Source organism: Brachycentrus maculatus, unplaced genomic scaffold (assembly GCF_059751285.1).
Source record: "Brachycentrus maculatus isolate JH-2025_06_01 unplaced genomic scaffold, ASM5975128v1 h1tg000216l, whole genome shotgun sequence".
Taxonomy (NCBI): Eukaryota; Metazoa; Arthropoda; class Insecta; order Trichoptera; family Brachycentridae; genus Brachycentrus; species Brachycentrus maculatus.
The window spans coordinates 1837432-1862200 of NW_028280967.1; the positions used below are offsets into that span (position 1 = coordinate 1837432).

At 32.5% G+C, this 24769-nt stretch overlaps 1 protein-coding gene across 4 annotated transcripts in view; it reads left to right on the forward strand.

The window, feature by feature from the left end:
* Window positions 1-24151, forward strand: part of Treh (Trehalase) — a 127209-nt gene extending 103058 nt beyond the window's left edge. For 3 of the 4 annotated variants that reach the window (XM_088264157.1, XM_088264156.1, XM_088264159.1), the window contains 4 exons: window positions 1080-1250; window positions 2408-2623; window positions 3633-3916; window positions 23190-24151. In XM_088264157.1, the coding sequence (XP_088120283.1) occupies window positions 1080-1250; window positions 2408-2623; window positions 3633-3916; window positions 23190-23310 (792 nt within the window). In that variant the 3' untranslated portion in view covers window positions 23311-24151. Of the gene's footprint in view, window positions 1-1079; window positions 1251-2407; window positions 2624-3632; window positions 3922-5834; window positions 6217-23189 lie in introns of those variants that run through there. The other variant, XM_088264158.1, reaches the window with a different exon arrangement.
* The last annotated feature ends 618 nt before the right edge of the window (window positions 24152-24769 follow it).

Here is a 24769-nt window from a genome sequence, read left to right on the forward strand (position 1 = left end):
AGGTCTTTTGAGCCTGGGGAACAAGGTCTTTTTAGGCTATCCTCGTTCCATTGTCACATTTGCCAAGTAAACTCTCTTTTCATTATCCCATCATTCACTCGCTCCACATATCCAAACCACCGCAAAGAACTCTTCATAATCTTTTCATTTATCCCTAACTCAGCCCTACGTTCATTTATAATATCGTCGGTATACTGGTATAAAAACGTTAGCTTGAAAATATGCAATTTTGACTAATGATGCAGTATTATAAAGTTTTCAACGTTCTATAAACTGGCGAAATACATTAAGTAGTTTTAAATGTCATATTTATGTAGTTTTACAAGTAAATTTACTTTAAGTTCAATAGCGGGTATTTTATTCAGGCTAAAAGCTTTAAATGACTAGGATACTTTTAATAACTAAAATTATTTAACCAGGGATTTATGAGTTAATGTTTTTTTTCAGTATACCCATGATATCTTCATTTTTACAACATTTTGAGTGTGTCCAAATACTTGTTCACAAAATCTGGATTATCTCCAATCACAGGAGTTATTTTCATATTATTTTTTGACATCTCATCATTCTTTGATGAGATGTCAAAAAATAATATGAAAATAACTCCTGTAATTGGAGATAATCGAGATTTCGTGAACAAGTATTTGGACACACTCAAAATGTTGTAAATAAATTATCTGGTCAAATTATAAGCTTAATAATAAAAATGAAAATGGTATTTTCTGGCGTTTCTCATGTGTGTGATTATAATCCAGGATTCGGACCTCACATACTAATATGTATAAGAGTTTCTGCTTAGTAAAAAGCTTCTTTATATCTCACCATTAGATGTCTCTAGTGAAGTTCTAGTGATTCAAGAACAAGGTTTCTAAATTGGTTCATATATATAGAACTTCCAAGGATTTGAGTAGTGTGTTTGACTTAAACCAGCCTATGACGGTCGTCAGCTCCGTAAATGCCCAGACTTCCATATTCTTCTTCATCTTTGATGAGATGTCAAAAAATAATCTTCATTTTTAATTCTGTTTTATTCCTTTTAAGAGATCTTCGTTAAAATTATGTTTTTTTTTTTCATTCAGATATTGTGGCATGAAGAAATAGGTGCATGGCTCGACTATGATATCTACAATGGCAAGAGGCGCGATTACTTCTATCCTACGAATGTGGCTCCGCTGTGGACCGGGAGTTACGACCACAGCAAGGAAGAGTACTACGTCAACCGGGTCATGAAATATCTAGATAATACCAAGGTATGTCAATTTTATAACAGTAGATATGTATGGAATATATATATGGAACTCCAGAAATTTGAAATCCCAGGAAATCCGAACAATATTTTGAAGAAGAACATTTAAAAAACGCAAAGACTGAAGAACACATTGTTTATTACATAAAATTATTAAATAAAACCTTGTTTTAAAATTTTTATATAAAACCTTGTTTTAAAAATGAAACGTTAATAAAGCATAAGCAGAGATTTAAATCTGTATTTGGTCTACAATAATGAATGTATCATGATAATAAGTGTCACCTGTCAGGGAAATAATGAATCATGTCGATACGTTCATGATTGTAGACCAAATACAGATCTAAATATTTATTGGGCTCAAGTATCACATCAAAGTTCAAGTAGCCCCGTTCTACGGTACTGTACCTGTATAGCTACTCAAGAACTGTAATATTGAATTAGATTGAAATGAAAATAATGTATATATAAATTAAAAGAAACAATGTCATATAGTACTTCATTGACATTAGAGCTAGAAAAAACACAAAAGGAACACACACAAACACTACTTCTCGGCTAATCTGATCTATTGATAGTCTATGATATTCAGAGCTTTCTGCGGTGACATTGAATTTTTAAAGACCTCGATGTTGTTCTACATGGAGTGTGCATAAACACCAACCAAGTGTTGCATCCATACAGTAACGCGAACCATATATAATACTCAAGGGCTTGAAGCCGAATCCTCAGCGACAAATGATTACAAAATAAGATGTTACTTGATTTTAAGAAGCTGCCTTTTGCCGTTTCTATCCTTACTGTACCATTGGATGCATGCATTTTTTCCGCCTCCGTGGTGTAATGGTCAGCGTGTTTAGCTACCATGCTGGAGGTCCCGGGTTCGATTCCCAGGGGGGGTTAAAATAAATAATAGTGATTTTACACTGTAATATTTATTTAATATTACCCTGGACTGGTTCCTGAAGCGCAAGAGTGACTTTGTGCAAGTAATGCAAGTAATGATCAAGGTTCGATGCGGTGCCCTATGCACCATTGGGTGCGGATAAGGGTTATAAGTAAGTAAGTACCATTGGGTGCAGATAAGGCAAGATGTCAGACTGATAGGATATGCATGTGGAGAATAACAGCTGTATCAATTTTATTCTTGTCGATGTTCAGATAGACAACTACGCCGGTGGTCTTCCCACAACCCTGGAGCACTCCGGAGAGCAGTGGGACTACCCGAACGCCTGGCCGCCCCTGCAGCACATTGTCATTTCAGGCCTGCGTCAAGTCAAGCAGCCGTCGGCGACAAGACTCGCCGAGGAGTGGGCGGGGAGATGGGTCCGCTCCAACTACATAGCCTGGAAGGAGGCTTCCGCCATGTTTGAGAAGGTATTGTCTGATCATCCGGTGCAGAATGGCATTATCCAGAACAGTCAAATCACTCGGGAAATGATCTAGTACAGTCAAATTACTCACGGCATTATTTAGAACAGTCAAATCATTCATGAAATCATCTAGTACAGTCAAATCACTCACGACATTATTTAGAACAGTCAAATCATTCATGAAATCATCATCTTCTTCTTCTAACCCTTATCCGTACCCAATGGTGCACAGGGCACTGCATTGTATTGATGCAGTGTTATCTTGATCGTTACTTACATGAAGGTAATGTGATCACTCCTGTGTTTCAGGGACCAGTCCAGGGTAATATGAAATAAATATTAAAGTGTAAAGTCACTAATATTTATTATCAACCCCCCCTGGGAATCGAACCCGGGACCTCCAGTACGGTAGCTAAACACGCTTACCATTACACAACAGAGGCAGACTAATCATCTAGTACAGTCAAACCACTCGTGACATTATTTAGTACAGTCAAATCACTCATAAAATCATCTAGCAAAATCAAATCAAATCACACCAAAATCACTCTACATTATTTAGAACAGCCATTTCACTCATGAAAACATCTAGTACTTAAAAATAGTGTAATGGTCAGCACGCTCGGCTACTGTTCTCAAGGTCCCAGGTTCGATTCCCAGGGGGGGGGTGAAATAAAGTGATTTTTTCACTCTAATATTTATTCAATATTACCCTGGACTGGTACCTGAAGCGGAGGGCTGATCACCTTTCCTTCATGTGTTAACGATCAAGAAAACACTACATTTATATGATACAGTGCCCTATGCACCATTGGGATGCGGATAAGGGTTTAAAGAAAAAAAAGATATCAAATAGTCAATGATCACGTTTTTGTAAAACAATGCACTCGGTCACTTTCTCCTGTATGACTACGATATGATTAGTAATCTCCAGATTACTAATCAATTTTGTTGGTCCACCAACAAAATTGAGCCTTTTGGACGATTGTTTGTAATTTAATTTTGCTCCGCAGTATGATGCGACCATCTCGGGCGGGTACGGCGGCGGCGGGGAGTACGAGCTGCAGCTGGGCTTCGGCTGGTCCAACAGCGTCGTGATGGACCTGCTGCACATGTACGGCGACTCGCTGACCGCCGTGGACCAGTTCCAGGAGGAGTCTGGCGAGCGCGAGCGGCTGCTGGAGCCGCTGGGCGAGCAGGGGCCTAACGGGGGCGCCAGGACCGTGGCGGCCAGCGCCAGCGGCGTCGTCACCGTCGTGCTGGCCGCGCTGGCTACACTGACGGCCGGAGCGCTAGGGTGAGGTTGGTATCGGCGAATTTGATTTATTTATATAATTTATTTGTCTAATATTTTAATATTTTTCTTGTAGTATATGCTTACTAACTTTTTACTTTTTCATCCTCTTTATGTTTTCAAGTTATTAACTTTATTTAAGAAAAAATCAAAAATTGTTTTCTGATATTATAATATATGGGCACTATTATTCTAGTTCTACTTATAATACCTATACCCTTATACTGTGACTAAATTATATTGTATACCCACACACAGGCCATGCGTTTGTGGGATCTTTTCTTGTATTCATATTTTATTGATATTTTTTGTATTTTAATTTATGTTATCTAATGCAAAAGAATTTAAAATAAAGAAAATAAATAAATAAATAAATAAATAAAAAATACTATTAATAATTGTCCGCCTCCGTAGCGTAATGGTCAGCACGCTCGGCTACCGTACTGGAGGTCCCGGGTTCGATTCCCAGAGGGGGGTTTAAATAAATATAAGTGATTTTTTCACTGGACTGGTACCTGAAGCTGCGGAGGGCTGATCACCTTTCCTTCATGTGTTATCTATCAAGATAACACTGCGTTTATATGATGCAGTGCCCTATGCAACATTGGGGTGCAGATAAGGGTTTGAGTGAATGAATGAAATGAAATGTAATTTATATTTGAAGCACTAACTTTGTGATTTTCAATTTTAGAATTAAATATAACTTTTGTTTTAAAATCACTACAGTAGAGTCTCGGTTATCCGACCTAAAACGGCCATGGCAAGGTCGGATAACACGGAATATGATAAAAACTATATTGAAAATGTGTTGTGTGTTTTTATTTGCACATCGAAAACTTTTCAAATATGTACATGTATCGTAGAACGGGGCTACTTGAACTTTGATGTGTTACTTGAGCCCAGTACAAAAAAAATATTTAGATCGTGGTATCGATCGAAGTATTGTGACAATAAGTGTCACCTGTCAGGGAAACAATGAATCATGTCGATACATTCATTATTGTAGACCAAATACAGATCTAACTTTTTTTTGTACTGGGCTCAAGTAACACATCAAAGTTCAAACTTTGATGTGTTACTTGAGCCCAGTACAAAAAAAATATTTAGATCGTGGTATCGATCGAAGTATCGTGACAATAAGTGTCACACCTGTCAGGGAAACAATGAATCATGTCGATACATTCATTATTGTAGACCAAATACAGATCTAACTTTTTTTTGTACTGGGCTCAAGTAACACATCAAAGTTCAAGCAGCCCCCCTCTACGGTGACGAACTGAAACATCAAAATGCACTTACGGCAAAATAATAAAACATATTTTACAGTAGGTACATACACACATACATGGACAATTGCTCTCATGTGATAGTGTCCCTGACTTCGACGATCACTTGACAGTAATTGTTCTGTGTATTGGGCAGCTCTAAACAGCCCCTCGACGGTCTTGATCCCAGTCCAATCTCGTATATACCGGAGCCAGGAGATCTGTCTTCTGCCCACACCTCGTCGACCCTCTATATTGCATTTTTCTGTCATCCACTGCTGGATACAAACCTCTTCCATTTTTAAAAATATTTCTTCTTTTATTTTGAATATGAGAAAATTGTAAAAAGACATTGTTGTCAGGCGGTATTTTCACTAACCCTGACCCTAATTATACTATGCAAGTCTGCCGCCCGACGCTCAGTATACTGATCACAAGTAACCACAAACCCGATTCCCATCTGTACAATGTTTTTAGGCGTCTCTCGTGCTCTACCACAAGTAAACAAAAAGAACGCTTACAAGCGTCTCCTGCTTTCTACTAACAGTATGCAAAAGACACTTTTAAGCGTTTCCTGCAAACAATGTGTTAATATTTTGAATAAACAAATAGATGCATATGGAATTCCATTAATGTAACCATTTTCTTTGTTTCAGATTTTAAAGACTTGTGTGTTTCGGAGGGACTGTTGTATACAGAATGCCATGAAGTCAGGCTATGTTGTTGCATGCATACCCTTCCATTACGAGTGCCTTACAAATCTTACATGAACACCATAGTATTATTAAATTTGTATTATCCAAGGCTTTTAAAATATACAAAAATCTATCGGACAAAATATGGAATTGGATTTCTTTTATACTGTCACCATTCAGCAAAACTCAGTTACTAATTCTCAGTATCATTGGAATTTGATCAGTAAGCCCCTTAATATTGATGACCAGCATGTTTTTGTATGATACCAGAGAGTTTATATATGTTTTGAGAGAACCTAGCCTATTTTCTATTAAACCATAGACATAAACTAGTTTTTACATATTTATTGTTTTCTTTTTCTATAATCATAAATTATTCAAGAGTAGGGATATATCTTGACAGTTGCGAATGTTGCCATTAGAGAAATGTTATATTTATGGCTGTCAAATTGTTTTTTTTTGTTTACTTAAGTAGGTCCCTGAGTAAATACTACATCAAATTAGTAATAATTATATTAATAATTTATTTGTTATTAATTCACAACTACAATTCCCATACGTACCTAAAAAATTGAAAAGGATTAAAAAAAAACTAAATACTTGATTAAGGATAGATTATTGCAAATTTAAAACTGTAATTTTGTGTTTGATGAATTAAATAAAAAAATAGTATGTAAAACAAGACAAAACAATGCCAAATCAATAATGCGTTAGTATGTGTGAAAAATGTGAATGTCCACGATTTTTGTATGGAATAGAATACCCATTTGTATAACCTTTACATTAGACAGACTGGTAGTGGTCCCCGATCTACTAATTTATGTATATTTGAGTAGCCGTCGTACGTAGAGTAGCAACTTTTGGCATAATGGTGGCAATATAATGTTAATCTAACCTAACTTTACTTGACATACCTATATTTAATATGAAAATTATTTCTTTCATATTAAGTTTTATTTTATAGATTTCTGTATATTTTAAAATGCTAGTTTTCGACCTGTTTTTTTCTATTGGATATTAATCTATTTTTGATATAATATTTAATTTGTATTGTTTATTTATTTTTATATATTTGATTATTTAATTTGCATGAAGTTTATTTATTTATTAGGAGGTTAGATCTCTGTTTTTAGTATTGGTTTTTTATGTGTTTGCAGTTTGCAGTATTTAAAAAAAAATTAGGTTAGGTATTTTTTAGCATTATTTTCACCCATTATACATAAATATCTATTGTTCAGTGTCCAATACTGCTTTGTGCATATTTTACTAAAAATATTACATAGGAAAATAATAATAATATTAATCATTTTGGATAATTTATGGTATATAGCGTCATTTGCCATTTTCGTAAAATACTACCTCAAGGGCTATTTCTTTATGTTTTTGGGAAAGAATGAAAAGTATCCAAATCCTTCTGGTTTCTTCTTTGCTGTTTAAACCTTTTTGATTATCCATAAAAACATTAAAATACCTGAACAATGTCAGATACCCCACGTTGTCTTAGTCGGTGTACTCAATGACAAATACATACTTAGATTTTTGGTCATTGATTATAAAATTTATATAAAAGTAAATGTCTTATTTGTTAACGATCAAGATAACGCTACATTTATATGATGCAGTGCCTTATGCACCATCGGGTGCGGATATAGGTTTGAAGATGAAGAAGTTATTTATTAATTTGGCATTAACTTTGTGGAATATCATGATGATTTGAATATAAAATTAAAACACTTGTACAAGACCACTTTTGAGTTTATTAATGTAAACACTAATAGTTTCGAGAACTATAGATGTTCTCAAAGTGTTTTATTTTCATATTTCAATTAATATATACGGTAGCTGGTACAGAAATCTTTCCAGACTGAAAGTATCACTTTATTGCATAGCGCTCACTCCTTTCAAGTACGTCATAAATAAAAAAACTTGATTTTTCTGGAGAACGTTTTTAAAGTTTAAAAATATAATACAATGTATTATAAATAAATATCAAGCCACTTACTGAACTTTTTACTGTGCAACAAATCTTTTTAGGTAAAACCTAAAGGTTTTTTTTCCCATTTGAAAAATATTTAGTATACTTAAAAAAATAATTAAACAATACCTTTTCTTCAAAATGCAAAAACGACACTTCTGCCCTATAGCGGGTGAATATTAAGTTAAAAATATGCCTCTTTTGGTGGGATATAGTACATTTTCTGGGCATTCAGAAAACATGCACAACTGAAAATTGACAGATTTTGATTTATGATGTTCTTGAAAGGAGTGAGCGATATCATCTTTTAAACAGTGTTGCTTAATAATTTGGACTGAAAAGCTATCAAGAAATTGCAACAACAAAAAATTATTTAAAAAAACTTTATATTTTCAGTCTGGAAAGTTTTCTGTACTTGCTACTGTTATGAGCTTAAATTTCCTCTTTTGTGTGGACACCTGTAAGTAGGTTCAATGATTTTTGCAGTATTGGACATTGAACAACCATATTTATGACTGTTGTTGTTTGTTATTCAATGTATTGAGCCTTTCCTTGCAGAAACTGTAAGCGCCAAATTCTAATTTTTTAGCATAAGTTTTGTTGTATTAATATTTCGTGTTGTGGTAGATATATTTTGTTTAAACTAAAAACATAGCTTTATTTTTGTCTGTATTGTAAAATTAGTTCTTAAAAAGATTTACATTCCTTCTTATTCATATGTACTAATGGCTCATGCAACGTTTTCATTTACAGTCTACTGCGGGGAAAATGTGCATTTATTACTAGAATGAAATACTGTTCGGCTGGAATATCTATATGGGCACCTTTCATTCTAACTTTACTTAAATAATTATTTTATTTAAATTTAATTTCTTAGTTGAGTTTTTTTTTATAAAATTACTAAATCATATAAAATTTATAAGAAAATTGTGATTGGAATGTTCTTGAATTTTTTGACATTACTCACGGTGTTACCAGTGTTATAAAAAAACGTTTTAAACCAAAAATACATTGGTCAGTATTTGACTAGTTTTGAAAACGGGGCAAATGGTTCAAATATTCCTAACCTATTTTAAAAACATTTTGGGACTTTATTTTAAAATTTTATCTATTATAAAATTTTCGGTATTATAAATACACCAAATTTACATACGTTCCTATGTTAGTAATTAGGCAATAGTCGATTGAGGTTATTTGAAAAAAATCTCTTTTAGATAATTTTTTAGTGGGTTTTTACGGCTTCATTTTGTTTGTGGAACCAAAGAAGCTATCGTTATTTATTTTTGCACAGTTGAGATTAATTAATTTTTAAAAAATAACATATTTTTAAGAAAAATAATTACACTCCATTATACGAAAAATTCTAAGATATTTTTTTTTTAATTAAATAATTACACTCCATTATTATACGAAAAATTTCTAAGATTACTGCAGATTTAGAAGGGTCAAAAATAGGAACATTTATATTACATACATCATAATTTCTACCTGCCATATAAGGATATATCATTAGTATTCATACGAGGACATTATTTCTGAAGGGAAAAGTCATTGTATTTATTTTTCTTATACATATTTATCAACAAAAGTTAAAATATATATTTTTTAAAGTACCTTAAAACTATTACAATGTTTTATGTATTTTTAGTGTACTGAATCAAAATCTAAAGCCAACTCTTTTTACATTATTATGTTTCTCAGTTAAATTGATTTTTGTTCTGTTCTAGAACTGCAAGCGAATTCCATACTGCATGCCCATAAATAAGTACCTATAAATGGAAAATGATAATGCTTATTAAGATTTATAGGTATAAATATATACATGTATGTAAAGAGGAAAAGTTGTATTGCAAACGTGGTTAATGGGTACAATATTATGGTTGCCCTGCGTCATGGTCTTCCGTAATACCTGACGCTTGGTGCACAATCATTCATCGTTTCTTTCCAGTTCTGGAAAATTTGAAAGCAGCGTTTTTGAATGTTCGCTTATTGAAATACAGCATTTTACCAAGTAAGCAACATATTCCATAATTTGGCAAATTCAATCCATGTGTAAGAGTTCCTACTTCTGTCAATTCTCCACTCCCAGTACGAAATCCATAAACAGGAACTGCAAACTCCGCAGTAATAGTATCATAGAATACAAGTTTTGGTATGTTTTCTTACTATTGAGATGTGCAATTGATGTCATATTTTATGCACATTGAAAAAATTTGTTAATTAAATCCCTTATTTATTGACATGATAAGTATAGTATCGATTGATTTTCTGATTTTTTACAAAAACTTATTTACTCATTTAAAATATATATAAATATATATCTTATTCTGATACAAATGACAAGGTTTAATATGTTTTTAAATGACGCAAACCAGAAATGTGAGTTATAAACCGCTCAGTTAAAATAAGGATGGGAAGAAGTTATATTAACTTCATCTAACCCTCATCCGACCCCCAATGTTGCATAGGGCGCTGCATCACATCAATGCAGTGTTATTTTATTCGTAATGACATTAACCCTTTAAGTGACAGAAGTAACTATTTTTGAATAAAAAAATATAAAGTTCAATTTATCTCAATTTTTTTTGACAGTATATCAGTAAATAGATTTTGCTGGCATACCAGAGATGGCAGCATAAGTATCGTATTTAATTTTAATTTTCTAGGGTAATTGTTTTGCAGAGACACATGTGGCTGCATATATAAGGTGGTGTGGTGGGAAACTATTTTCCAAGTATCACTTAAAGGGGTAAGAGAAATGTTGTCACTCTTGAGATTCATGTATCAGTCTAGGATGATATTTGATAATATTAGAGTGGAAAATTTATAAAGTTTATTTTGAGTCCTTTGGGAATCGAACCCAAGACCTCCTGCACAGTAGCCAGACCACTGCACTATGGAGGCGGACAAAAAAATATTATAATGATTTTTATTAAAAATCGTGAAGTTGAAACTAAGAATCCAGAAATGCATTCTTGCCATTTTGTTTGAATTCAGATTTTTGCTGTATTGTCTGAGTTAATCTTCCATTCCTACTTATTGAACTACATAGTAAAATTCTATTTTAATTTATGAACTAAGTAATTAATAAATAAAAATAGAAACCAAAATAGGCATTATCATATCTTCTTTGTTGTAACTGCAGATAGTTGGTAGAATTCCATATTGAATTGTTGGGTAATATATCCAAAATAAAACAAGGTTTTTGTTGGATTGAATTCTACATTTATTTATGTATATCTTAATACGTGACGCGTTTCGTCTTCTTAGGACATTATCAAACACATTTATTTTGAATTGATTTTAATTTATTTTGAATTGCAAAACATCAAATAAAAACTTCAAACTAATGCGTATCGAAATGATAGCCTGTAAATATTTCATTAATTGATTCTGCAATCATTTTGTAGTGATATCTATCCATTTTTAATTAAATTGCTACTTGGTTATTACTATCTTTATTGTGACACAATTTGAAATTTTCAAAGAAATTCTTAAAAATATATAATATATCCATAATTGACAATATGACAGTGACTAAAACCTCCTCTCTATAGTCCATGTTCCCAAAAAAATACTAACTAACCATCACGCCGCTTCCCCGCAGGGGTAGGCAGAGAGAATAGAGCGCCACACCACTCTGTCCTTGCAAACATTCTTCGCCTCTTCCACGTTCATGCATCTCCTCATACATACCCGCCGATTGTTACGACTCCTAACCTGACCACTTTCAAGTATTTGGTATACCTGATCGTGCCATGTTTTTCTCGGTCTTCCTCTGCTTCTTTCCCCACTAACATTCGCCTCATAAATTTGTTTTACCGTTCTTTCGTCACTCATTCGTTCCACATGTCCAAACCATCTCAACACACCTTTCTTAATTTTATCGATAATGCTTATCTCAGCTTTGCATTCCTTCCTTATTTCACTATTCGCACATCTATCATACATCGTTTTGTCGCACATTCTTCTGAGAGATCGCATTTCGACTGCATTCAGTCTACTTTCATCCTTCTTTTGCCAACTCCATGTTTCACTTCCATACATTAGAGTTGGAACCAGGACTCCGTTGTGCACTGCCAGTTTAGCTTCCGCTGATAGGTTTTTATTTGCTATAACTGATTTCAGTGCACCATTCACTTTGTTCCCAGCATTCACTCTCCTTTCTATGTCTTTATCAACCTTTCCATCCCTAGAAAACATACTACCCAGATACACGAAATCATCTACCATGTTCCCACTTATAAAAAATAAGGAACAGCTCATACCCCCTCATCATACATCAACATCCTAAGAGGACAAGTCTCAAACTTAGGCTAGTATTTACATACGGTGTTTGATAATGATGTTTTCTGCATCAAAATACGTGTCACAAAAATTCAAATAAATGGTGGTAAAATTATTACCAAGCAAAGGTTAAATTTAAAATGGAATGTATTAAAATTGAATTGTGTTGAAGAATCTTCCACCTTTTTTGTTATTTACTCGTAAATGTATTACATCAGATTACAAAGTATACAATATTTTATAATCAAGTATTAATAGTTTATATTGCATTAGAAAATTTAGCTTAAGTTAGATTAGTATTTTCCTTTTTTTTTGTAGGTAATTACGACAAATTGGAAATTTTAAAATCAAATGAAAGTTTATTTCTAAACTTTTGTTTGCTTGGTATAGATCATTTTGATGATCTAAATGTGTCCTTGTCGGTGAAACTGCTGGTTCATAAACACTTGTTTGCCCGCAGTTAGCTAATTGATTATCAGTCAACTAATAACCATTGGTTGGCTATAATTAGATGGTATGCAATAGTATTTGGCAGGTTGAAAACCTTATAAATACATATAATGAATCCACCTTTGAGAATATATTATTATTATTATTATTTATACATTAGCAGCTGTTAAGCTGATGCGTGTATGTCTAATTTTAATGTACACGGTTCGTAAACATGTAAAAAAAAGATGAGGAAAAATTATTTCCAATAACAGGAAATCAAATTTAGCAGTTAGTGAAGTTGAATTTGTATAGAAGACTATTATTTTTTGACATCTCATCAAAGATGAAGAAGAATATGGAAGTCTGGACATTTACGGGGCTGACGACCGTCATAGGCTGGTTTAAGTGATCACTTTACACACGTGTAACATTCACCAATTCTACCCATTATTGACAACCACACTACTTAAATTCTTGGAAGTGCTATATTTATGAACCAATAATGGGTAGAATTGATGAATGTTGCACGTGTGTAAAGTGATCACTTAAACCAGCCTACGACGGTCGTCAGCCCCGTAAATGCCCAGACTTCCATATTCTTCTTCATCTTTGATGAGATGTCAAAAAACAATATGAAAATAACTCCTGTAATTGGAGATAATCCAGATTTTGTTAACAAGTATTTGGACACACTCAAAATGTTGTATAGAAGACAGTCAATTCGGTGAATTTAGGATTTTTTTTTAAATTTTGACAATTTGAAGGCAGTTGTTTAAATATTTTAAAGGTATATCTGCCTCCCCATTTCCCATTCTTTCTGCCAATTCCTCTCTTAGCTTTTTTTATGGCGTTGGTAGATGGTCAAATCAGATTTGAATGATGCTGTTGGGGGTAGTTTAGCTTTCCCTCAAGATGTTCCATGCTTTTTCCTTAGTTTTCATAACTACTACATCATAATACGTTTGATATGTAATTAAGAGATTAGATGACATTTTGTAAATATTTGTTCAGATTAGATTCTTAAGATTGTTAGATTTCAAAGAGATTTTAAAAATATTTTAAAAAATGGTCCGCAATCGAATAACAGTAATGATTTTTTCATTTGACCGCCCTACACATACGAACGTACGTGATCCGCGCGGTTTTTCTTCACCATTCCGCGCTAACCCATATGACCTACGCCCACAAGAAAAGATATCTGTTCCAAAAATATTTAATGCGTACCGGATACACTGACTAATTTTTGTCAGGTTTCATACCTGATAATATTTTGTGACACCAAACGTGGTTTTTTAGCTTGTTTATAAAAAAATGCCTGAAAATAACCCTAAGGTATGGTGGTTAATGGATTTAGTAAATAGTGGAGAATAAGTATTATTTTATTAATCTGGTAGAACGTCCACCATTTTAGGGTCTAAGTGCTTAGTGAAAGTATAATAGCTTCACTAAATTGATGTTAGGTCGTTTTCTGTTGCTATTTATTTGTTGATTTTATCTTTGATTTTAAGCTTTGAAATATTGTTTAGTGTAAAGATAGTAGCGAGTTTCATAAGGAAGGTAGCGAGATTAAAAAATACATATATTCGGGACTACCTCGCTTAGTACAGCTTTGATCAGAACAAAAGGGAAAATTGTCCCAGAACTTGGTTTCGATGCATGCTAATTTACGAGGAAAAACTGATTTCAGCTCTGATTTTGATAGACTACAAATATAAAGAATTGTTGATTTTGTTTTGTTTAGTAATATGATGTAAATATTTATTCACACATTACCAAAATCTAAGCATTCCATGTTAGTAGAAGGGCGACCCATTCTTAATATTCGCGCTTTCGTTAATTCCAATTTCTTTGAAGAATGTACCCCTTACGAATACTGGCAAACCTTAGTACTTTCATTAGTTTAATTTCAGATAACTAGCTTCGAAAGCGCGTTTCATCAACACCTGTTTACAACTTGTATATAGACTGTTGACGTGACGCTGTATGCGTGGAAGGTGCGTTGATGCGTGCGTGCTTGATGCACAAAACTGATATAGTTTGGGTGTGCTATTCGTCAAATAAATAACATAATTTGCTCACTCCTTTCAAGAACGTCATAAATCAAAAAAGTTGATTTTTCAGGAGAACATTTTTAAGGTTTAAAAATATAATACAATGTATTAAAAATAAATATCAAGCCCCTTATTGAATGTTGTACCGTGCAACAGATCTTTAAAGGTAAAACCTGAAGGTTTTTTCTCCATTTGAATAATATTTAGTAGGTAAATATAAAAAATAATGAAACAATACCTTTTATTCAAAATGCAAAAACAACACTTTCTGCCCTGTAGCGGGTAAATATTAAGTTAAAAATATGATGCTTTTGCTGGGATATAGTACATTTTCTGGGCATTCCGAAAACATGCACAACTGAAAATTGTCAATTAAGTTAAGAAAATTGTCAAATTAGTAAGCGAATTGTCAAACAAAAAGCTGCTATGACAAGCCGAGACTGCAATAGCAACCGATTTACCCCAGATTACTAAACTATCTTACGAGTGGATGTTACTAAACATTCGTAAAAAAACACAACAGAAATAAAACGGGAAAAATTACTTCAATACCTTTATCAACCCTTTCAACCTTTATCATCCGCACCCAATGGTGCATAGGGCACTACATCATAGCGACACAGTGTTATCTTGATCGTTAATTGCATGAAGGAAAGGTGATCAGCCCTCCGCTTTAGGCACCAGTCCAGGGTGATATTAAATAAATATGAGGGTGAAAATTACCCATATTTATTTTGACCCTCCTGGGAATCGAACCCGGGACCGCCAGTACGGTAGCCAAGCGTGCTGACCACTACACTACACAGGTGGACCATGTACTATAATAACCTTTTATTATTTTCAAGTAATAGTAAAATTCTTTGGGTTTGAGAGATCACGTTATAATGAAAAAAATTAAAAGTGTATTAGGAAAGTAGGTACTGTGAAGCAGTGGGATCGGGAATGAAACATTGTTTTTTTTCCAGTTGTCATTTTGCTGTCGTAATTTTCATGATAGTTTAGTATTCTAGGGTTAACTCTCAATAAATCATTGCCATGTCGCTCACTCCTTTCAAGAACGTCATAAATAAAAAAACTAGTTTTTTCAGGAGAACGTTTTTAAAATTTAAAAATATAATACAATATATTAAAAAAATCTAGCCACTTATTGAACTTTTTACTGTGCAACAGATCTTTTTAGGTAAAACCTGAAGGTTTTTTTCTCCATTTGAAACATATTCAGTATATTTAAAAAAATAATTAAACAATACCTTTTCTTTAAAATGCAAAAACGACACTTTTTGCCCTGTAGCGGGTAAATATCAAGTTAAAAATATGGCTCTTTTGCTGGGATATAGTACATTTTCTGGGCATTCCGAAAACATGCTCAACTGAAAATTTACGATTTTTGATTTATGAAGTTCTTGAAAGGAGTGACCGATGTGTACACTATTAAAAAACTCAACGCCCTTCTATCAAATTTACCAATTTTTTTATCTGAACATAGCCTTATACTTTTTACATTAACGCAATAAAAATAAGGACCTAAGCGAGTTATGACCTGTACTTAGATAAGTGATATTATTATTTTGTTTTATATGCACAATGTGATATATTTCGCACATATTATTTAATAATTAAGAAATTGAAGATTTTTTTCTTACAAAAAAATGCATTTTTCGTAAAAAATTCAAATAAATGTTTGACTCTTCGATTTAAAAAAAATTACAAGCGTATTTAAATCTTGATATAAATAACCCATATCAGATCATTTTTCACTGTAGATACATACTTTTTATGACAAAACCAAATGCTTCATTTTAGTAAAAAATGGCAGAGCAAATTTTTGTCTAAAGTTATGAAAAAAGAAAATTCACACTTAAAAAAGAAAGTTGAGACACATGAATTGTATTAATAAATTAATACGATTTAAGTGAGTGAAAAAAAAACAGTGTAATTTACTACATAACAGAGTTTTAGACTAAAGTTATGTTTTTAAAAGGGTAAAAGCTCTTTGTATTATTAGAATATAGTGTATTTATAAAACAAATCAATTTTCCAAATAGTTTTCAGCTTCAAAGGTCTTTTTTAATTCCAAAAACACTCAATATGCATTTTTTTGTAAATAAAAAACTTCAATTTAGATTGCCAAATGTTGGCTGTAATGTTTCATAGCATTATTACTATTTGTTTGTGATATTTAGATCTTGTAAATTGTTTTACGATAATATAATTCAAGATTATTTGAAATTTATACGTTTTTATTTTTACCCTTTGGCTAAGTTCGCAAAGAGATACACTGCACTTATTTTGGCAGGATGGATCGCAATTTGGCTCCACTCGGTTTTTGAATTGGGCACCAAAAATACGGGACTTGTACGGAAAAAATACGTATACTGTTTCAAATCTTCATTGAATACACATCGGCTTAGCAGGCCAACTCAATGTATCAAATTAACATATGACAATTACAGAGGTTCGAATATTTAAAAAAATTTAATTGTTCTGATCATTATACTTAAAATGGCAGAGATTTGAATGAAAAATGAAGTAATAATACTTGGTCTGTTCAATTGATACGTAGACTGACTTCATTAAACTATATATACTTATGGGAACAATATATCATAAACTGCAACATTTTGAAATGATAAAATTCATTTAAAAAAAAAAAATAAACCCATAATTAACAATATGACAATGACTAAAGCCTTCCCCTTATTGTCTATGTTCCCACAGATAAAAAAAAAAATAGGAAACAGCTTCCTACCTCTTCAACCTTCAACTTTCCAAGGACACATCTCTAAAATTTAGACTTAGGTTCACATACGGTGTTTGAAAATGATGCGGAATGCGTCGAAACACGTGTCAGAATAGATATTAAGAAGAAGTTGTATTTACCGAGTAAAATTTTAATTAAAAATATGTACTTTATTTAAAAGTTACATGTCTGGGTCCCCTTCAAAGTATTCACATCCCCGACGCACACATTTATCCCAACGGTGTTACAACTTTTGGAAACAGTCCTGGAACAGTTCTTTTGTGTCCTTCAGCTTCTTCAACACATTTGCCTTAGTTTGGGAATCGTCTCAAATCTTCTTCCATTCAAAGGTTTTTTATGTTTGAAGAACAAGAATAAGTTAGATAGAGAGAGATCAGGTGAGTAGTGTGGGTGGGGAAGAACAGTGATCAAATGTTTGACCGAAAACACGCGGTTTCTGAGATATGAACGGCCTGGAGCGTTGACAATTCCTGAGATTAAGGCAAATGCAAATTGGAGTTGAAAGACATCACAAAAGAAGCGTTCCGGGACTGTTTCCCAAAATGTAAACACCGTTGGGATAAGTGTGTGCATCGTGAGTACTTTGAAGAGGAACACAAGCATGTAACTTCTGAATAAAGTATATGTTCATATTTTTTTATTATTTTTTTTTGATATCTCATCAAAGATGAAGAAGAATATAAAGTCTGGGCATTTACGGGGCTGACGACCGTCATAGGCTGGTTTAAGTGATCACTTTACACATGTGTAACGTTCACCAATTCTACCCATTGTTGACAACCACACTACTCAAATTCTTGGAAGTTCTATATATATGAACCAATTTTGAGTCACTAGAACTTCACTAGAGACATCTATTGGTGAGATGAAAAGAAGCTTTTTATTGAGCAGAAACTCTTTTATTAGTATGTGAGGTCCGAATCCTGGATTATAATCACACACATGAGAAACGCCAGAAAATATCATTTTCATTTTATTATTTAAGCTTATAATTTGACCAGATAAAAGTACATGTTGTTTTATGACATCAGTCTACGTATTAACACATTGTTGTCGGGACGTTTTTTCATCAACCTCTACCCCAATCAGTATATTATACTAAATACAAGTAACCGCAAAACCAACTCCGATCTGTACAATGTCTTTTGACATCTTGAACTGTACCATAAGCAAATAGAACACTTGCATCTCCCGCTCTCTACCAACAGTATGTTAAAGACGCTTTTAAGCATTTTCCGCAAACAATGTGTTAATTGAACAGCCCACATAGTCAGTTTTTCTTAAAAAAACACCAAAGTTTTATCTGGACCTCTATAGTTTTCATTTTCCGCCCTTCACATTCACTTCTAGGTAGGGCTTTTACTATATGCCAATAGTCAGAAGCATGTGCATTATTTTAAATCACAATCAAGTTAGTAGCTTATTGCTGCGGTTTGTTTTATAATAATATTCTAAAAAAATGTGCAATATATCTCCTAGTAAACTTTGGCTAAACTCCATTCCAATTATTTCGGCCTGGGTGTTGTAATGTATTAATTAATTAAACACTCTCCTTATCATTCATTGTTTACTTTGTGTAATACCATTTAAAAACTCTACTTCTACGACTACAAGTTTCGAAATAACCATTCTATAAGCAGGTTAATTATAGATTATACTGTAGTCTGCAGTTGACCCAATGATGAAATGATTATTCCGAAACCGGTAGACATGAAGTAGATTTTTTAAGTGGTAGTACACAAAGTGAACAATGATTGATAAGGAGAGTGTTATATTACCATACCACAAAGTTAATGATGCTTTTAAAATACAAAATATCTTATTTAATACATTACTTCACTGTCACTCCTATCCTGTGTAGTGTAGTGCTTAGCGCATTTGGCTACCGTGCTAGGGGTCCTGGTTCCAATTCCCAGGGTGGTTTAAATTAGTATAAATGTTTTTTTAAACTTTTATATTGATTTAATATCTCCCTGAACTGGTACCTAAAGCACAGAAGTGATCGCCTAGCTCTCACGTAATCAATGATCATGATAACACCGCATTGATTAATTAATAGGGAGCGAATAAGGGTTAAAGAAGAAATCTATCATACCTGAAAATAAACCCCTTAAAATTTTACAATGCCTACTATATTACATACAAGCTATAGTGTAGTTTTTTGCAAACATCACATCAACTCGGCTGTCCAAATTTAAAACACAGTAAGGGACATTTTTTTGTAGTAGGTTTTTTCTGCATTTATGGACTAAGCAGACTCTACTTAGTCCAAAAATGCAAAAAAAACCTACTGCAAAAAAATGTCCCTTACTGTGTTTTAAATTTGGACAACCGAACTGCGTATAGTCAGTAAACCTGTATTTAATTTTGTATATATGTCAGCAAATAGAATTTAGCCATGAAAGTATAATATCTGTCAAAATACATATTCGCTCACTCCTTTCAACAACGTCACAAATTAAAAAACTTGATTTTTCAGGAGATCGTTTTTAAAGCTTAAAAATACAATACTATGTATTAAAAATAAGTATCAAGCCACTTATTGAACTTTTTACTGCGCAACAGATCTTTTTAGGTAAAACCTGAATGTTTTTTCTCCATTTGAAAAATATTAAGTATATTTAAAAAAACAATTTAAAATATACCTTTTCTTCAAAATGCAAAAATAACACTTTTTGCCCTGTAGCGGCTAAATATTAAGTTAAAAATATGTCGCTTTTGCTGGGATATAGTATATTTTCTGGGCATTCTAAAAACATGCACAACTGAAAATTGACGATTTTTGATATATGACGTTGTTGAAAGGAGTGAGCGATATGCATATATGGTGGAACCTGTCCGGGAGTATAGGCATACATGGACGGCCGCGCTTATAACTAAAGCCCGGTGACATTTATTTCTAAAATGGCACTTGTACTGCCATCTGTGCTTGTATTTTAACAATAAAACCACAATTCAGATTTTTTTTCTGTTATGTCCACGACATTTAACTTAAAACAAAGTTTGTGTGACGTCATCATAATGACGCTTTCAAAGAAAAGCCATGGAATAAAATATCGATAATTTTGATTGAAAACATGTTGACTGGTGTAAATATTTTATTTATTCAAGAAAATATGTTGTTAATAGCATTGATTATGATAAAAAATTCTAAAAAAGTAAAAAACTTCTCCCCAAATGCAGTTTTGTCCGCAGAAACTCACTCCCGGAAAGGTTAATTTCTTTGTATGGCTAAATATACTCTTGGAGTATAAACATTAATATTTCCTTTGACTTTTTATTACTTACATATTACAAATGTAATTTATAAGAAAATTTTTAAGTCTTATATCGCTCACAAATCACAATCAAGAACGTCATAAATCGAAAATCGTCAATTTTCAGTTGTGCATGTCATCGGAATGTCCAGAAAATGTACTATATCCCATCAAAAGACGCATAATTTTAACTTAATATTTACCCGGTACAGGGCAAAAAGTGTTGCTTTTGCATTTTGAAGAAAGGGTATTGTTTAATTATTTTTTTAAATAAACTAAATATTTTTCAAATGGAGAAAAAACATTCAGGTTTTACCTAAAAAGATCTCTTGCACAGTAAAAAGTTCAATAAGTGGCTTGATATTTATTTTTAATACATTGTGTTATATTTTTAAACTAAAAACGTTCTCCTGAAAAATCAAGTATTTTGATTTATGACGTTCTTGAAAGGAGTGAGCGATATGTACATTACACTATAAGTCTAAATTTGTAGTGATATTTATAGTGCAGTCAAAACTTCACAAAGATAAAACATAGGTCTTCACACTTTAGTCAAGTAATAAATGGTGAGTTTTTTAGTGTATTATATTTTTTTAGCTATCCCCACGATAGCTAATTTCACTTTGCAATTTCTGTATGTAAAAACACTGCACTCTTTGCACAATTTGCACCTTGTGTACACCATAAATATGAAATACAATTAATACAATTGATACAATTTGAAAATTACATCCATTTGAATGGCATCTCTAAGGGTATGGGCAAACCTGTATTCCAAACAAAATTACTCTTAAGGGAGGTTAGATGAGATATCACGCCCGCTGTTATAATTCAAGCCCTGTAAAATCTATTTGAGAAATTAAGATTTGTAATGACATCTGTGAATTCCTTAAAGTTATAGTATAATTATCTGCAATACCGACTTCACAATACAACTTTTAACACATTGTTGTTGGGCGGTTTTTTCATCAACCCCTAACAGCAAACTTAATTTCGATCTGTACAATGTTTTTTGGCTTCTCTCGTACTCTAAAAGTAAGCAAATAGGACGCTTATAAGCATCTCTCGCTCTCTAACAACAGTATGTAAAAGACACTTTTAAGCGTTTCCCGCAAACAACGTCTTAATAAAGTATCCATTTGTTTTGGAATGATGCATGGCACAATGACTCATTATCATTTGCAACATTTAATTTTTCAAATAATTTTTTCCCAAGTAAAAGTTAAACCGCTATCTATGGGCATAGTAAAATATTAAATCAATGGTATGGTTTTTTCTAAAACATGATTAGAGGTCACGAAGTGATTATATTCGATAGATTATGGTTTTTTTTTTCGACTAAGGCAGGGGTAAGGAAACCTGTGGCCACTTGGCTACTCTGATATGCCATTTTAACAAGTGCCAAAAAAAACTTAATACCCTTATATATAAATATTCACCTTCCGTATGTTTGTGTCTGCAAAATTCAAAAAGTAGTTGATGGATTGACTTGAAATTTTTACTAACATGGCCTTATGTTGAATCAGATAAATGAATGTGGCCTTTAGAAATGAAAAGGTTTTCCATCTCTAGAGTAAGGTTTCAGACTCCTTAGCTCAATAGGTAGAGCAGCGGATGCAATATCCAAAGGTCCCAGGCTAGAATCCTGGAGTAGGCAGTTTATTTTTAATGAGATATAATTCTTTTATATTGTTGTAACCATTTCCTATATTTAAAACAAAATGTTATTTAAATATTTAGCATTTTTAAACATGGCTTCTTGATGCATATTACACATGAATTTTTAAACGATAGATATGTTGGTCATTATCATCAGATAGGCTTTGAAAATTTAAGATATTTAAATTCTTTGTTATATTAATACTCTAAGGCAGTGGTTCCCAATTAGTTTTTCCTACGTACCACAAAAGAAAAATAAAAACAAAAATCAGTTTTTTTAATAAACATTATTACTTTCTAAATATAATTCTAATGAAGGTGAAAATCAGTTGAATGTGACAAATGTCACAAGCAAGATTGCCGTGCGTTGATGCAACTTTGAGTACCCCTGGGGGTACGCGTACCGCTAATTGGGAAACGCTGCTCAGAGTTACGATGATAATAATAATATAATTTATATTTGAAGCACTAACTTTATGATTTTCCATTTTATAATTAAAATGTAACATTGTTTTAAAATCACTATAAATATTTTATTTTAACTTAATTTTAATGTCTACCGGTTTCGAAGCTAACCGCTTCTTTATCAAGACTGATTAATACTTGATATAATAGATAGTATTAATCAGTCTTGATAAAGAAGCGGTTAGCTTCGAAACCGGTAGACATTATAATCAAGTTATAATAAAATATTTATAGTGATTTTAAAACAATGTTACATTTTAATTACAGATAGTTATAATATTTTTTCCTTAATTTTGATATTTTTTTGTTTGCATGAATTGACTAATAACGCCTTTTAAAATAATCTAAGGTGAGTATGGTCATTTTGATTGCTTAGTGTTTCAGTAAATACAATATTTTTTTACTAATTCGCCTTTTTTCCTTTTACAGACTCGTGATGTACCGCAAACGGCACGAGATGACCAAATCTGGCGGCTACGAGAGCGTGAAGTTACTCCGCGGAACGAGAAAACCGTACACCGAGCTCAAGAGTATGAGCGGGAAGCGATAAAACTATTCAACCCTTTCCACTCTGACCATTTTTTCACATAACAGATCAGCTACTCTAATAAAAAAAAAGCGACGTTTTTCTACCATTCAAATAAATATTTTGGTTCCCTAATTTTGGAACACTCTGTCTGGCAATTCGTATGACCATGTTAATTAAGATTAACTGTATTTATCTGAAATATTTTTTGGTAGAATATACTCGGGTGATAGAGAAATCAGTGATTAAAGTTATACCTGCGCCGGGCCAGACATTGTGGCCCACGGAGCTGCCTACTAGAATCATACGAGCCAGAATCTCTGGCCTACAGAGTGGTAAGAGTTAAATATCTCTTTAAATCGGTTGATTTGTCATTTATTCACCAATTGGCAAGTCTGCTCATTCGCCTTTCAACTGGCAGATTTATCATTTATTCACGGACTGGCTAAATTAGTCATTAATTGATCAATCGCCAATTTTGTTTGTGATTTAAATCGGTTGGGAAGTTAGTTGTTCATTTAACAACTGGCGACCCTGCTGACATTTGACAAAACATGACTCCACTATCATGACAAAATTGTAAGGCTGTTTCGGATGGATCAAGTTCGTTCCCAAATTGTAATGTATGACGCATTACATTAAATAAATACTGATATCTCCGATTCTATATTGTAAAATATATGCACTATTTATTTACAAAAATAGATATTTTTTACACAAGTCAAGGTAGCCAACCTTAACTAAAATAACAATTGATTCCTTCAATTACCAAATATTTTAAAAGTAGGTGCACAACCACTTTAAATACAATTTTGATTTGGTAGCACTGCATAGTCCATTATAGCACAATTTGACATTTAAAAAATTATTTTAATTTTAATAAATGAAATAATTTGAATTAAAGCAATAATCAGTATTATTTTTTTTTGACACTCTGTTAACAAACATTATTAATTCTTATAATATACAATATTGTAATGTTTATATTGATTTAGAAAAAATATATTTATAGTACATGTATGTAATATAAAAAAGTTTATTAACTGTTTTATCATTTTTGGTTCTGATTTTAAAAAATATATCACAGAAAAAAATGTGAAGAGCTTCTTATTGTAACATAAATATTAAGTTACTGTTTATCTTTTGAAAATGTAAAAAAAAACTGCTTCTAACAAAATCATAAAAACAGCTTAAAATATTTAGTACTTTTAAAATATCCACTTTGCAAAAAGGCACTTTTGCTAATAAATGAATTTTGCTACAATAATGGCATAATACAAAATTTGCAATACATATTTCGGTAAAGATTAAATGCCATTTTTCACTTTCAAATGTATTTCAAAATACACTTGATAGTCGTAATGAAAGTAACACTCTTGCTGAGAGATTGAACGTAAACAATCTGTCACATTTGTGGTCAAAAATACATGTAATTACCAAACTTTGTACATCTGAATTATGTCATTCTTGAAACGAATCAATA